Source organism: Mauremys reevesii, linkage group 1 (assembly GCF_016161935.1).
Source record: "Mauremys reevesii isolate NIE-2019 linkage group 1, ASM1616193v1, whole genome shotgun sequence".
Taxonomy (NCBI): domain Eukaryota; kingdom Metazoa; phylum Chordata; order Testudines; family Geoemydidae; genus Mauremys; species Mauremys reevesii.
This window is the reverse complement of record NC_052623.1, coordinates 322,348,347-322,360,769: the sequence shown is the minus strand read 5'-3', so window position 1 is coordinate 322,360,769 and position 12,423 is coordinate 322,348,347. Positions and strand designations below refer to the sequence as shown.

General features: G+C 39.5%; 1 protein-coding gene across 3 annotated transcripts in view; it reads left to right on the top strand.

Moving 5' to 3' along the window:
• TRABD (TraB domain containing) overlaps positions 1-8,437 on the top strand; it is a 58,604-nt gene extending 50,167 nt beyond the window's left edge. For 2 of the 3 annotated variants that reach the window (XM_039520211.1, XM_039520213.1), the window contains 2 exons: positions 983-1,094; positions 5,269-5,446. In XM_039520211.1, the coding sequence (XP_039376145.1) occupies positions 983-1,094; positions 5,269-5,446 (290 nt within the window). Of the gene's footprint in view, positions 1-982; positions 1,095-5,268 lie in introns of all 3 variants that reach the window. The other variant, XM_039520212.1, reaches the window with a different exon arrangement.
• Positions 8,438-12,423: the final 3,986 nt, after the last annotated feature.

Below are 12,423 nucleotides of genomic sequence, written 5' to 3'. Positions count from 1 at the left end.
GTATTTATTATTTAGATGTTGATTTATCCCCATCATGCTGATCCACCATACCTGGCAGAAAGAACCAGAATGGCACTAGTTATGTTTCTGAAGTGTTGCTGCAGCATTTACTCAAGTTGGGGGGCTAAAACCTTATGCAGTGTTTTGAGGGTCATATAATCAAATAGGACCTCAAAATTTGCTCCTGTAACTTTGGTGGGCTAAATAGTGAGTGCATATTAAAAGGTGATTTGAGGCTCCTTTTATTTATATTTGAGCGAGGGATACTAAGTGCTTGAAACACAAATTGGAAATGCCACTCCCAAAACAAAAATAAAGACGACCGTCAAATGCTTTAAAAATAGGATAATTGCCCAGTCATGCAAAGAGAACCAGGTGGGCCAAACTCTGTACTTCTGAGGATCCCCACTGAAATCAGTCGCACTCTGTGTAGACAGAGCGGTCCAGTTTTGCAGAGCTTCCTTTGGCAGGTTCAGGGCCCAAATGCATTTTTGCATTGTACCCTGATGGCCACTAGACTCAGGTGACCTAGGTTACCCAAATTCCAAAGATGGTCAATGGAGAGGGACTTACCACTGTATGTGAGCTTCCAACACCAAGTGCTTATTGGTCTGCCCTTCAGAAGCAAATAAGAAGGCAATGCAAAGAGTTCACCCAATTTTGTGTGCTCATGGGAGGCCGTACTAGTAAGAAGCTGCATTCTGCCCCAGCTGGAGCTTCTAGGACTTAGAGTAGCACTTGAGGTAGTCAAAATAAGTTTTTTTTTTGTTTGTTTGTTTTTGGGGGGGGGGGTTCCAAAAGAGAATTTTGTCATTCAAAAATTTTCATGTTTTTTTTTAACTTTTTGAAAAATTTTGGTTCATGTTTATTGGGGGTAATTGTTTGAAATTGTTGCCTTGAAATATGAGATTGCTTACAGTTTGGCAATGTTTTTCTCACTGGAGAAGAGACTGATATATTTTTTTCCCCTCTTCTCTCTTAGCTGAACCCAGAAAATGTATCCCGTCTGTTGTAGTTGGAGTAGTTGGGATGGGTCATGTGCCTGGAATAGAAAAGAACTGGAACACTGACTTAAACATCCAGGAAATCATGAGGTAACTTTCTCTCCCTTTTGTATGTTGATTTCGTAGCTCCTCAGCTTTATAATCTGCAGTAGCCTTTGTTTTTAATGCTTATGACATCTTGCTCAGGTCACCTAGAACTGTGGGCCACACTGTTACCGGTCTGCCTCAACAAGAGTGAGCTTTGCTGCTGCTAAGCTGTGTGTCCGCTCCCCACTTCACCAGCTTGTCTGCCTTGCCAGCAAACTCTTCAGGACTCTCAGTCCAAACCTTGCCTTGTAGGTAACAATCAGTGAACCCCAGTTCCCGAGAGACATCTCTCTGGAGTGTCCAGTCCCTCTCACTGGATGCTGTTATCAAGTTCACTGCCTCCAAAGAGATGGCGCCCACATTAGCTTGTTAGGTTAACTGAAGACCCACACTTCACAGCAGCACTGAGAAATTCATGTGTTATTACAAAACTAAGTTTATTAACAAAGAACATAGGTATAAATGATTTCAAGTAAGAGTATGCTGTGTTACTGTAGCCATGTCGGTCCCAGGGTATTAAAGAGACGAGGTGGGTGAGGCAATATCTTTTATTGGACAGACCTGAAGAAAAGCTCTGTATGGCTCAAAAACTTGTGTCTCTCACCAACAGAAGTTGGTCTAATAAAAGATCCTATCTACCTTGTCTCTTCAGGTAAGAGTGAAAGAGAGAGGAAAGGTTACTAACAAAACATGCTTTCTAGTGACTAAAACTTAACGTCAGCAAGTTACAATCTTTGTCTAAGCAGGTCTCTCACCTATAGTCCATTCCCAGAGACGTCAACCCCCTTGGTTGAAGGATCCACCTTTCTCAGCTTTCTAGAGCTCTGGCCTCTTGTGTCCTTTAGTGGCCAAAATGTTTTTTTGTTTCTACTTATAATTCCTAAAGTCCATTGTCTCTGTTTCAAGAGCCAGGAAGGCTTCCTAGGGGTATAGCCTCCATCCCTCTTGTGAAGGCGAAGTGATCCTCTCTCCCCGGCTTGCTAGTTTGATAGCTGCATTTACTGCACGTGTAAATGTACTTTCGTTGTTTCTGGGCTTATCAGGCTCAATGTACATTGGAGACACAGTCAAGCAGGCAAAACAACATTCCTTTGTCTAGGACAGACTGGGCTTATGCATGCTTTTACAAACATATTTGCAGCACATATCTATAATTCTTTATACTCTGCATGTACATATGTCACTCAATATTATTAATGACCAGCATATGATCAGTTTGGGTAGGATACCTTACATGACAATTTTTAGATACAGGTTGTGACAACAGTGAGGTGGGGCAATGTGTGTGCCAGGCCTGATGTGAGTAATGGTATGGTGTGCCCTCTGCCAGTTGGCATTGCGGGGCTCTGGGTCACAATGCTACAGCAGTGAAACGGTGTATAATACTTGCAGATTGTTCTTACAACAAAGATGAGAGAAGCTGTAAATGGGGGGAAAAAAATGAACATAGCTGGGTTTCTGGGGTGATGCATCTGATCAGAAAACGGTCTTGCCATAGAAGAAAACGTATTTATCTGTGTTTAGTGCTTTTAAAATGAATGTATGGTACGTGATTCAGAGCTGAACCTGCAGTATGTGAAACAAGAAGCTTCAAATATAGCTTAACCAAAGAGTGAGACACTGTTGACCTCTGGGCTTTGGTTGTATTCAGGCAGCACTGCCTCTTGAAGTGCAAAATCACAGTTTTTCATAATCCATTTACTAAGAATAGCAATGAAACTGTAGCAGAACAGGAGACTACAAAGGCTAGCCCCGCCTGCTCAGGATCTTGGGCAGCTGCTGTCCATGCTGCCCTGGCTTCGCTGCTATTGACGTTCAAGCTAGCTTTAATTTTTCAAAGCTAGCATGGGTGTGTCTACATGTGCTGCAGTCACACCTCTGGATTTGCAGTGTAGACATACTCATGGTACCTTTGGAATTCAGCCCAGATCAGCAGGTTCCAGAATTCACCATTTGATTTCCCCCCCCCCTTGAATCTATTATGCCCCATTATTGTAGTACCTGAGTGCCTCAAATTCTGTAATGTATTTATCCTCCCAATACCCCAATGAGGGAGGGAAATCCTTTTATCCCCATTTTACAGAAGGGGAACTGAGGCACAAAAAGGCTTGCCCAAGATCACATAGGAAGTCTGGGGAATTGAACTCAGGCCTTCCAAGTCTTAGGTTTGTGCCCTAACAACTAGACCACATCTTTTGACGGCTGGTTAGTAGTCTCAGTTCAGTTGCTAGTGGACAGAGATCCAGATCAGAGTTACAGTAACTGGCATTATTGGTACATTTGTTTTGCATTTTCATTAGTGAGGTTGAAGACTGAATGGCTTGGAAACTGACCTACCTATCATCATGCCTACACAAGGGAGCCCTCTCAGTCCGGCTTAAGACAGTTTGACTGAACTGACACTACTCAAGGCTGTAACTGTGGGGGAGTTGTCAGTCCAGCATCTTTCATAAGGCACTAAGTTTGCTTAAATTCTCCTGCTTTTTTAATAGTATAAATAGGTGTGGCAGAATTTGTTTTGTTTTTAATTTTTTATAATTTTTAGGATATTGATCATTTTTAAGCATTTTTTCAGTTTTTATCAGTTTACACTTTCACAGTTGCGAGAAATTGTGGTATGGGTCAGACAAAACTTATTTAATGACAATGGGCATTGATTCAAAAAGTGAAAGCTTTATAACTGTCGAAACACAAATTGTCAATGTCGTGTGTCAAAATATACAAGTAAATATCTTCAAATTGAGTTCTGATTTAAGCGGCATTTTTCTTACTTTGCCTATCTGTAAGGTTTGATTATAACCAAATAATGGAAATAGTTTTGTCAGTCTGTGTGCATATGATGAAATTGACGTTTACCGCCATTTACTGATAAAAATCGAATCCTCCCAAGCCTAAGTATAAAGCAAGTAATAACCCTCAGAGTACAACCATTCTCAAACCCTGACTTCTTGGCTGGAGGATGAACTTTAAGCTTTCTCAACATATTTGAGAAGCACAGTCTGTGGGGTTATGGCTATGTATTCTCTGAGTATTCTTCCTAGATTTAAAGTTCTCTTGCTGTACTGCAGATACCTTTATTATGCTTCATGAGGGGCAAAGTGCTCTGGAAATAACCTTTCTTAGGATTCAGAATCCAAACGTGTATCCATTTACAGATTTTTGGATCATCCCATATTGAACTTACTGCTAAGTGCAACCCCCTTTGGGTTTATATTCAAAGGTGATTTAAATTTAGTTGAGAGGCTGAAAAAGAGGGAAAAGCAACTAATAAGAGGATGTAAAAAGATGGAAGCTAAAGTAGTTGTTGTATCTCTATTCCCCTGTCCGCCCCCCCCCACCCGCCCCCCCATGCTCGCGCTCTCTCTCTCTCTCTCTCTGAGTTATACCTTTTTCCAACCCCTCAAAATACAAGATCTTGTTTATATTAGGAAACTTTTATATCTTTGTAAATAAATTAATTTAAAATCAACCTAATGACCCTGTGCAAATCTCCAATATATGTACACATTTAACCCAGTTTAAATCATGGTAATAGAGATTCAATTTAAACCAGTTTGTCTGTATTACAGGATTGTACCAATGTAACTAAATGTAAATATACTTATTTATACCAGTGAAACTTTTCTAGTACTGGCAAGTCCTGACCCTCTTTAAATCTTCATACTGATATTTAACTTACGCCACCTAACACATCACCTTTGATTTTGGTTCTTTGTAGTTAGATGAATAGTCCCATTAAAAACAATTCTGTATAGATTTAAATTTCTCCACAATACTCCTGACAGCATTCTTTGTGCTTGTTAGGGATTCTGATGGTCAAGCTCTTTAAGGAATTAAAAGTTGTGCCCTACGTGACTGGAAAGGTCATTGGTCCAGATCCTCAAGAGTATTTAACTTCCACTGCTTTCAGTGGAAGTTAAGAGCCTAAATACTTCAGGATCTGGGCCATTACCCTTAGATTTGGAATAAGATGTTGGATGTAATCTATGACCTTGAAAGAATCATTTGCTCTGTCTTAATATACCTATTCCATGCAAGGGCTCCTGGTACGAGTAAGGAAGTGTGTTGTAATGACAAACATTGTGGCAGAAATGATCAGCGTTTAATGAAGATAGGGAAGGATCTTTTTCTTCCAGCTATGTGGATGATAACTTTGTCTTTATCACCTTTACTTCAGTGTGCCTCCACCGTCAACTTCGAGTAAGGTTCTCAGATTTGTCATAAAGGCAACAGTTTTCGGACTGATGGGATATGGCTGCTACCGGGTAGGACAAAGGACAGTTCAATTTATTCTCTCGATGCCAACAACACAGAACTGTCTTCAGAGGCTGACGGAAATTAGACCTCGACATTGAACACCCAGTTGAAATACTGTCTGGAGATAATTGCAGAAAAGAGTTCTAAAGACAACACATGCTAATTGGGATGAAAAAGAGGGACTGAGGATTCTTGTCATTGGTTCCATTTGATCCTGAGCAGTGCTGAATTGCTGTGAAGTGAATGGGTTGCTATTAAAAGCTACACCAGCTGTGACCTAATGAATAAGTCTGCTTCCTGATAAGTGTGTGGTATGAAAGTACATGATTCCAGTTTGAGCTAAATGAAATATGTTACACATATATATATTATATATCATATTCTATATTATGTGTATATATAATATATATTTATGATGATGTAGTACAGACAGCGTAAAGAGTGTATATTCTTGACTTTTTTCAGAGGAACAGAGCAACATAAGGTAACTTATTTGTGTTTCCGCTCAACAGTGCAAGGACACCTCTGAGTAGTGTTTCGGTATAATAATACCAAATGATCATTCCTGGTGCTAAGCACCTATAAAATGATTTAGAAGAACATCTTCTTACAGAAAATTTTGTATACATTTAGGTTTTTTTAAACTTCAGAGCTTTCAAAAAATATCAGAACGGTACAGGCTGTCAGACGTACACCGCCAAGTTTCTTTGAGCCTTATTAAAGAACTGAAACGTTGCCTTTAGAATTACACCTCACCTTACAGACATCAGTAATAGTTTTCTCCTCTGTTGGAAAGGTACATACCTTTATCAGCAGGTGTTGGTTAACTTCCAGTGTTTACAGGGCACTCTGTTCCTTTTGGATTCAATTATTTAACCATATTAGTTAGCCAAATCCTGTTGGCTTTACGTTCAGTATTATAAACTTTTGAGGCTAGAACTATTGTCTAATTTACTTTTCACATCGCAAAGCTTTCTTTATTTGGACAAGATGTCTGGGGTTGATATGCAGTACTTGACCTTACTTTTCTCCCCCCACACATGCAATGTTTTGTTTATCAGTATAATTTTTCAGTGGATGAGTATTTTACCTATTTAATAGAAAGAAAAGCAAAAATCAATTAATTTTTTTAACTAGCTATGGGGTTGGAGTTTTTTTATCTTTGCTGTTTGTTTGTAGAATTATGGGTATGACTTCAACTACTGTAACGTTAAACACTTTTTTTTCAGTACATCTACTTCCAACCCTATGTTCATTATGTTTTATAGTTCTTTCTGTATCCATAAGACAGGATTGCCCTTGATTATAAGTGCCCTTTGAAACAAACTATTCCCTCCCCAATGGTATAGCAATCATAATTGTCATATCAATAATGTTTTAATCTCTTATTTTATGTGAAAGAGGTCCATGTAATACTGGAGCTCCTATGCAACTGCAAATTGGTTGAAGTGAAATCCATATCTGTTCTGATACCTTTATGTGGGGAGGAGAAGCTGAATCTGAGGGATGGCAACAAGGAGAGGTTGATTTTGGTTTTCATACAGTTCAATAAGGTTACCAAACTGTGCTTGGTTATTGGTAGAGTATGTTTCCAAAGTCTTGTGTGGGGGAAATGTCTTCACACAATCTATTATTTGCCCAACATTTTTGTGTCTGTCCTTCATGCAGTGTCTTTTTTAAAAGTTTTTTCTCTTTAACCCTAAAGAAATGAATCGCCTAATCCTGTTTGCATTTATGCTACTGACATCACTGGTATATCTGTTGGGCCTGGTACTCCATTGGCTTGCAGTTTGTGTACTTATTTAGATCCCAATCCAGGAAACCACTTGTGGAGATGCTCAATTTAGAGGATGTGTTTAAATCTATCCTGATTAAAACACGTATTTAAGTGCTTTTCTGAATTGGGGTGTGGTGTACACCTATGCAAGGGAGTGTAAAATACTGCCTACTCAGAATGGCTGTATTTCATACTCGCTTTTCACAGATGTAAGTGACAATGCAGGACACAGCGGAATTTGGTCCTTCATCTTCAGTTTTCTATTTATTAATGTTTGAAACAAGCAGTGATCTGCATTGAGCTTGAAGGCAGAATTAGCAAATAACTGACTAGAGTGACCACCGGAATTCTGAGTCTTGATTTTTTTGTAATAATTTAATAAACTGTTTAGCAGTCCTGTTTGAATAATTTTATTACATTTTTATGTACATTTTTAAAGAAAAAGCTTAAGCCTATTCTTCTCCTGGCATTAGTGACCTACCAAAAGATTGGGAGTTTTTTTCCTCTCCTGAGATTTCTCTAGGAGGTTTCATTCAATGTATTAATGTTTTGCTTTAAAATATCTGTGCTCAGGTAATTTTACACAAAAGAAAAAAAACTAAGGAAAATTGCAGACAAATGAGCCTTAAATTTGGGTAGGGCTAGCTCTAAATGATTGTCTTGGAGCATTTTCACATGCTTAGTGTGTTATTTTTTTCCACATCCGCACAATTAACCACACCCCTGGAAAATGGTTACAATGTCAGTTACTCTTTGATTTTTATGACAATTTGATTATTACCAAAATTTATTGTTTTTAAAAGTGTATTGTTTCCCCTCTGTCTCTCTTAAAATACATAAACAGATTCTTGAAACAAGCTGTTTGTTGATGAAGAATTTGTTCTCGAACTGGCAGATCATCAAAACCCACAAGTGTTTATCCTGGGGCAATCAAATGCCTTATGAATTTGCAGACCTAACAGTCCTATGAATCCACATATAAGTGGTATATGTTGTATACTTGATGTGCTATACTATCTGTGTAACATGCTCAATGTGTTACCCTCCATTAATTTCCTTCTGTGTTCTAGAGTCAATCCTTTAAGTGTTAACAACATCCAGTGAAATTTAAACATATGTTGAATTGTCCCAGCCCTCACTCAACCCTGTGAAGCCATATTGTACTTTTTGGTAAACTGTGCATTTGCTTTATGCATTTGTACATCTTATGTAAATTTGAAGTATTTTTAACAAGCGTGTGCCTTTTAGTCTACAGCAGTTTCAAGTAAACAGCAGTATGTTCTATGTTATCCAAATAAAATATTTTAACCACTGTTTTTCTCTTGAAGCCATTTATTTTTGGTATTAGTCATCATTTTTAAAAAACAAATATTGGTTAACTAAAGTAGATGCAAAATATGCACACCACCTAATGTATTTTTCTAAACCATTACTACGGTGCTGAACAGTTTGGCCCAAATCCAGCAAAGCACTTAAATCCATGCTTAAATTTGAGCACATCAATAGTTTCATGAGAAGTAGATCATGTGGTTAAGTGCTCTGCTTTGGATTGGAACCAGAACACTCAGTAGTTTGAAGGACTGAGCCTCATAAGAGGCTAAAGGTGAATGAATTTGTGGCAAAATAAAACCAGAATGTATTTAATCTTGAAAATTGGACCAGATTAATCAAAATAACCCTTGCAAAAATGTATGTGCAAAGCTTTAATTTTAAGTCAGGATAATGTTTGTATTGAAAATAAATCCATTTGTAACAGTTAGATATCTAATAGTCAATTTACTGAGACTAAAATATTCGATGTGATATGCCTATGCTCTTTGTATACATTCTTGTGAAGAAAGGGAGCTTATGGAGCCCTGTGGACATAAGCATTAAGTCCTGTTATCCTTTCTTAGGCAAAACTCCTGCTGATGGCAATGTGAGCTTTGACTGAGTGCTGAATAGGCCATTTAGATGAGAAGCAGATGCTGGTTTTAAATAAATGTTAAAGTGCTGGCCATGGAACTTCCCTCTGACATGCCACTGAAATAGTTAAATGAGTTCTGAAAGTACTGTCTCAGTTGGGGCCCAATCTGGCAAGGTGTTGAGTGGAGGGAGGTCCTTGTTCCCTTCCAGAATTGGACCCTCATTTTGCGGATGAAAAAAAAATGTATTGGGGGCCAAAAGAAAGTCTTAAAGTAAAATAAAAATGACTTCCAGCAATGATCATCAGTTAGCTAACCCAATGGAAATAATACACTGAATTGCCCAATGATTGTGTATGAGGGGGAGGTAGCTAAATCAAAGGAATGCCATGCTCTCTCCTCCCACCGGCATCCTTTCTAGTATGTTTTTAATCTACTCTTTTGTATAGGAATAGAAGCCATCTGCTTTTATAATCTATTGTTTATCACTGCTGTATACATACATTTGGCCAAGATAGTATTTATGATTAAAGGTTTTTTTTTAATAGACGTTGACATAATACTGAATCAAATTTAAATTACTGAATTAAGCAACTTCCAGTGGAACTCTGGGTGATTTTTATTTGAAGCTATGCATGTGAAATGTAAAACCCTTTTAAAAGTGCCAGTTATGAGAAATATAACAAGTTATCTCAAAGTGCCAGACAGTAGTGGGAACTACACATTAAAAAAGAGGAAAATTATGTTATTTGTGTAATTCTAAGACAAACTTGTAGTTATTTGCTGTTTCCCTCTGAAATTAAAATAAACTTTAATTTTAGACTTTGGTGTTTCAGGACTGTTTCTTTGCAAGTCTGATAACTCCTATCTAATACATTTATTTTTACAGCTGCACTATTGAAGGGCCATATCCATAATGGGGCAAAGCTCATTCACCTGCCTTTTGATATTGATTGCAAGTCTGAGCTATAGAGGGGAGCAGCTGAGTGTCAACTAGGCTAAAATGGGGAAATACCACTATGTGGTAGATTCCCACGGCACCGTGTAGCCTTTCGTGCCAGCTATGTGAAGTGGAGGGGAAACAGATCGAACCCATGTTCTGCTCAGCATTTCTACGTTGAGGCAGATGTGTGACTTGTCAAATTGCCATGTATATTGGGAGGGAGTCAGATGAGAGCTTCCTCTACTGGGGGAGCCAATGGCAGCAAAGAAATGGTGTTATCCTTTCTGCCACCATTAGCAGTGGGGAAAAGAGGTAACTGAGAGGCACAAGTAGCAAGGAGGTTGTGCCATATTTTTCTTCACAGGTCCTGACCTTCAGCTGTGTGTCCCCTGCCTCTTGCTTGATGCCAGGTCCCTGTGTTCCAAGAGGCTGTGCTGGTGCGAGGGCAGCACTTAAGACCTCACAGCTTCTGAAGTAAGCACTTTCCTTTCACTCATCTGGAGTGTTCTTTTTTTTTTTTTTTTAAATACTGCAAGGGGAAGACTTCTGATTGCTGGTTTGGATAAACAAACTGAGTCATACCATCACTTCCACCTCTCACCCAATCCCAGCATTGATGCAAAATATTTTAGATGTGTGCTGTGCTGAGGAAAGAAGTGAGAGTTCAGCTTTTTTTTTTTAATTTACCCATAATTCTTTTGTTTAAATAAATGCATCTCCTCCCAGCAAAGTAAAACTCCATGTCAAACAATGGTACAGACTACCACCTGTCAGCTATGAAGGTAACACACAATAATGGTGCACAAAATAATTAAGGGCCAATTTCTGACCCTCTGGTGTTTTGATTTATACCAGAGGCCCATAACTGCAAAAGCAGCCCCTCTGGTTTCAGTGGGGTTACTTGCAGAATAAGATTGCTCAATGAGAGTAATGCTGGCAGAATCTGGCCCTATTTTACTTTAACTGCTGTGTTCTGCATGCTTTAAATATTTAGTTCCATCAACTGGCTGCAAGTGGTACGACAATAGCAATATATTTTTTTAAAGTGGAGGTAACTAATGGACTTCGGTAAGAGGATGATAGTATTTTGAAATGTTCCCCAATGATGGCAAATTAAGAACTATGTGCAACTTTTATTTTTTGACTTTGGAAACTGTTATAGTACTAAAACTTACATCCAGACACAATCATAATTGTTAGCAATACAAGCATCCTATATAGTAACTGCCTAGTAGTCAGTCCCAGGATGGGTATAATTACTGCAGTTCTTTCTCCCTCTTCCCCTCAACCTTTTGTTACCATCTAGTGAGCTGTCCAGATAGCACCAGTGTTACTTTAATTAATCATGCAATGGTTGCCCATATCTCTTCCATCTTCTCTCTGTTGTGACTGACAACAGACATAAATCTAAGCAATTGTTGTCTTCCTCCTGTTCAATCCTTTCTCTGTCCTATAGTGGGATTATGACATTGGAGATAAACCAACCAACCCCGTCCAATGATCCCTTCCTCATCCAAACTGAGTCAGAACCTTAGGAGTATCATGTTGGTGTACATTTTGCCACACAACAACTGAAGAACTTCTGTGTGGAAGTTGGTAATATATAAAACAAATTAAGATGAGGACAAGGTAATAGCTGAGTCATAATGATTAAAAATACATATTTTCCTAATGTTTTTCCATGTGAGCATCCAGGGATGTCCAATGCTCCATGAATGCAAAGAGGTGGTCCACACAATAGGAAATTGGGTGGAGAGTTGAGTTCCCTCTAAGCTGCGTCACTACGCAGCAGCTCAGGGCTGTGGTGGGGAGAGATGCCTCTCCCCCAGCCCCGGACCTGCCGTGGCCCCAGCCCTGGTCCAGATCTGCCACAGCCAGCGGGGAGGTGCCCCTCCCGCAGCACCAACCCTGGAACTGCCGTGGTAGGGAGAGGCACCTCTTCCCCCTGAGCCCAGGTGCTGCTGCGGGAAGAGAGAGCTGGGGGAAGTTCTTCTCACCGTAGCCCTGGGGCAGCCTGCACACAACCCCTCCAGCGCCCCCCCCCCCCAGAGCCTGCACCCCCAGCCAGAGCCCTCATGCCCCTGCATACCTCAACCCTCTGCCCCAGCCCTGAGACGCTGCCTGTACTCCGAGCCCCTTGGCCCCGCCACATGAATCTTGTTACATCGCCTCCATATTGGTGCATATATCACACATCTGCTCCATATTGATGCACATAAAATTCATACTGTACATGCGTGGGGAAAAACTAGAGGGAACACTGGTGGAGAGTGGTCCCTTTTAAATTCCCCATTTACACACATTTAGTAGCATTCAGGAATATACATAAGAAAGCCAAACAATATTAATTCATTAATTTAGAATCACTGTTTGTCATTATTCTCTAGATTTATACCATAGGAACCCAACAGTGAATGAGATCTCTGCTGAGGGCCTCCAAGCACAACCTGA